This window comes from Rhinoderma darwinii, chromosome 4, assembly GCF_050947455.1.
Source record: "Rhinoderma darwinii isolate aRhiDar2 chromosome 4, aRhiDar2.hap1, whole genome shotgun sequence".
NCBI lineage: Eukaryota > Metazoa > Chordata > Amphibia > Anura > Rhinodermatidae > Rhinoderma > Rhinoderma darwinii.
Window position 1 is genome coordinate 410,713,319 of NC_134690.1, and position 2,500 is coordinate 410,715,818.

Below are 2,500 nucleotides of genomic sequence, written 5' to 3' on the forward strand. Positions count from 1 at the left end.
GAAACAAAGAAGACGACATGTACAGACTACTACACCCAACATGCAAGAACAGAGGGCTGGTCACACAACTTTCCCAGACCTCTGAAAGGCAAAGTCCACTTAGTCAGCGTCACACCCCACACCTAAGCCGATACACTGCAGCGGAAACACGACAATCCCTACGGGACATGTAGCGATCACCCAGCTTTTCTGGAGCCCTGATTACCACAGTGACATCTGCTGTAGGTGTAATAGCGGTTATACGGGTTGTTGGGCCCGGTTCACATCACGCTGTTGCTCTCCATTAAACATACGTGGCGGGAAAAGCTCCTGACGAATACATCCAGTGGAGGACCGCCATGTATCCCAGCATAGAGACACCCACTGTTACAGGAACGTATACCGCTTCATTGGGGAAATGGAGCCCTATATATATACACATAGCGTGTACGCGGGAGCTTTCCTGGCGTACATCACAAGCGTTATGTGAACGGAGCCGCACTCAGCTTTCCCAAGGACACAATCTAACGACACTTGGACGGGAGACGGTTTTCCATTTTACATGCGTCTGTCCCCTCTGTCACCTCCGGGGGGCGCACTCACCTCATGCGACATCAGGAACTTCCCCAGTTCTGTCAATTCCAGGGAGCCGACCGCCGCCGCGTCCACGCTCATCATTTCTTCATCTAGGGGGGTGAATGGGATGAGAGACACGCCAAACATAAGGGTCACCGGACGCGGCAGCAACGCGCCTCACATCACGTACAGGAAACGACATTCACCACGCGGGCGCACGCCGGATCACAAGGCCTTCATGTTCTAGAGTTGAGGGTCTGGCACTGCTGGGGGTCCGCTCAGTGACGGTGGCAGCACCTCACTCTACAGTATAATAATCTGACATGCCGGATTATCAGACGGTGACAGCTGTAGACCGCCAACACGGCCTGAACTACCCGCAAGCTGCCTCGTGGTGATTGGTCAGCATCAGAGGCAGGGAGGATAGCTCCACCCCGTTGGCTGATTACAGCAAATAAGCATCGAGGAAGCCAACGCAACAGCGGCCATGTCTCTGGAACGGGTGGGGGGGGGGGGGTTTCCAGAAAAATAAGCGACAGCGCTAATCAGGTCGGTAACCAGTGACAGGGCCTCGCAGTATGGCTTCTCGTACAGCTCTCGGGTTGTCACCCAACTTTCCTAGGATCCTGAATGATGTATCACCACATAACTGGCAGATGAGCCATTCAGGGTCCCAGGAAAGCTGGGTGACAACCTGAGCGCAGTCATACTTGGTGGTCAGCCAGCTGTAAGATTTATGGGTGGGATTATCCATGAATAATGAACTCAAGCAGCCTCACCCTCGGCCTCGTCCACTGACGGGGTGTTACATGACGGGGCGTCTGCAGTTTTCTTGGCGACACAGCTGATAACTAGAAAGAAACAGGGAGGGGGAGGGGGTCATACATTGCTTGTAGGGGGCACAGCAGGTCATGCAGTACGGTACGAGGGGACGCCACTCACTGATCAGATCCACCATCTCCCGGGTCAGCAGCCGCACCAGCTCCACTTCCAAAATCTCTGTAGACTCCGTGTTCAGCTCCGTGTAATCCTCCTCGCTGCCGAGACACAACCACATCCACCCAGCACAGCAAGGGTTAATGACCAGAACCGGCAGCGCTGCAAAGCCCTAAAACCTCACACCGCACAGTGCCAACATGTCATACTCCAGTCACCTCCAGAGCTGCACCCCCAAATCTGCTGTTACAATCTGTCTAAAACTGCAGTCACCTCCAGAGCTGGACTCACAAAGCTGCTGTTACATCAGGTCTAATACTGCAGTCACCTCCAGAGCTGCACCCCCAAATCTGCTGTTACATCATGTCCAATACTCCAGTCCCCTCCAGAGCTGCACTCACAAATCTGCAGTTCCTTCATGTCTTATAGTCTAATCACATCTAAAGCTGCAGTCACTATTCTGTATTCACATCCAGAGCCGCATTCACATCAAGCCTCTGCAGTCAATTCTGGTTTCCAAAGTACAGTACATTAGGTCAGAGCTGAGCCGTTAGATCATATGATGACTTGAGGAATACAGCTCTGGAGGTGACTGGAGTATAAGGCCTGATCAGCTGCATTATATGGAGCTGTAGATGTTCGGGATGATGGACTCACCTCATCAGCCACTTCTGTGACAGCCTCTGGAAGGTAAAGTGACAGTCATCAGTGGGGTGTATGCGGGTACAGCGTGTACATGGGGTGTGTATGGGATTACCTGGTGCAGGAAGCTGAGGAGGGGCCCCAGGATCGGGTTCAGGAGGCTCTCATACTTGTCAAGAGGACAGGAGAGAATCAGCGGCTTCACGAAGAGTCGTAATCACCAAGTTAAGGAGGCAGCACAGCGCCAATGCCCCACAGGACGCCCCCTGTGCCCCTCCCCCAACCCACAGAAAGGATATGTAGCATTGGCCTCAGGCGGAAGTCAGGCATGTGGTTAAGGTTGCAGAAGGCGGAGTTAACCAGGCGG

The 2,500-nt window shown here is 53.4% G+C and overlaps 1 protein-coding gene across 1 annotated transcript in view; it reads right to left on the minus strand.

The window, feature by feature from the left end:
• XPO5 (exportin 5) overlaps nt 1-2,500 on the minus strand; it is a 40,552-nt gene that overhangs the window by 14,846 nt on the left and 23,206 nt on the right. Inside the window, 6 exon segments of the mRNA XM_075863778.1 lie at nt 583-665; nt 1,335-1,406; nt 1,498-1,592; nt 2,149-2,174; nt 2,249-2,346; nt 2,433-2,500. The exon segment at nt 2,433-2,500 is cut by the window's right edge and continues 69 nt beyond it. Of these exon segments, the coding sequence (XP_075719893.1) occupies nt 583-665; nt 1,335-1,406; nt 1,498-1,592; nt 2,149-2,174; nt 2,249-2,346; nt 2,433-2,500 (442 nt within the window).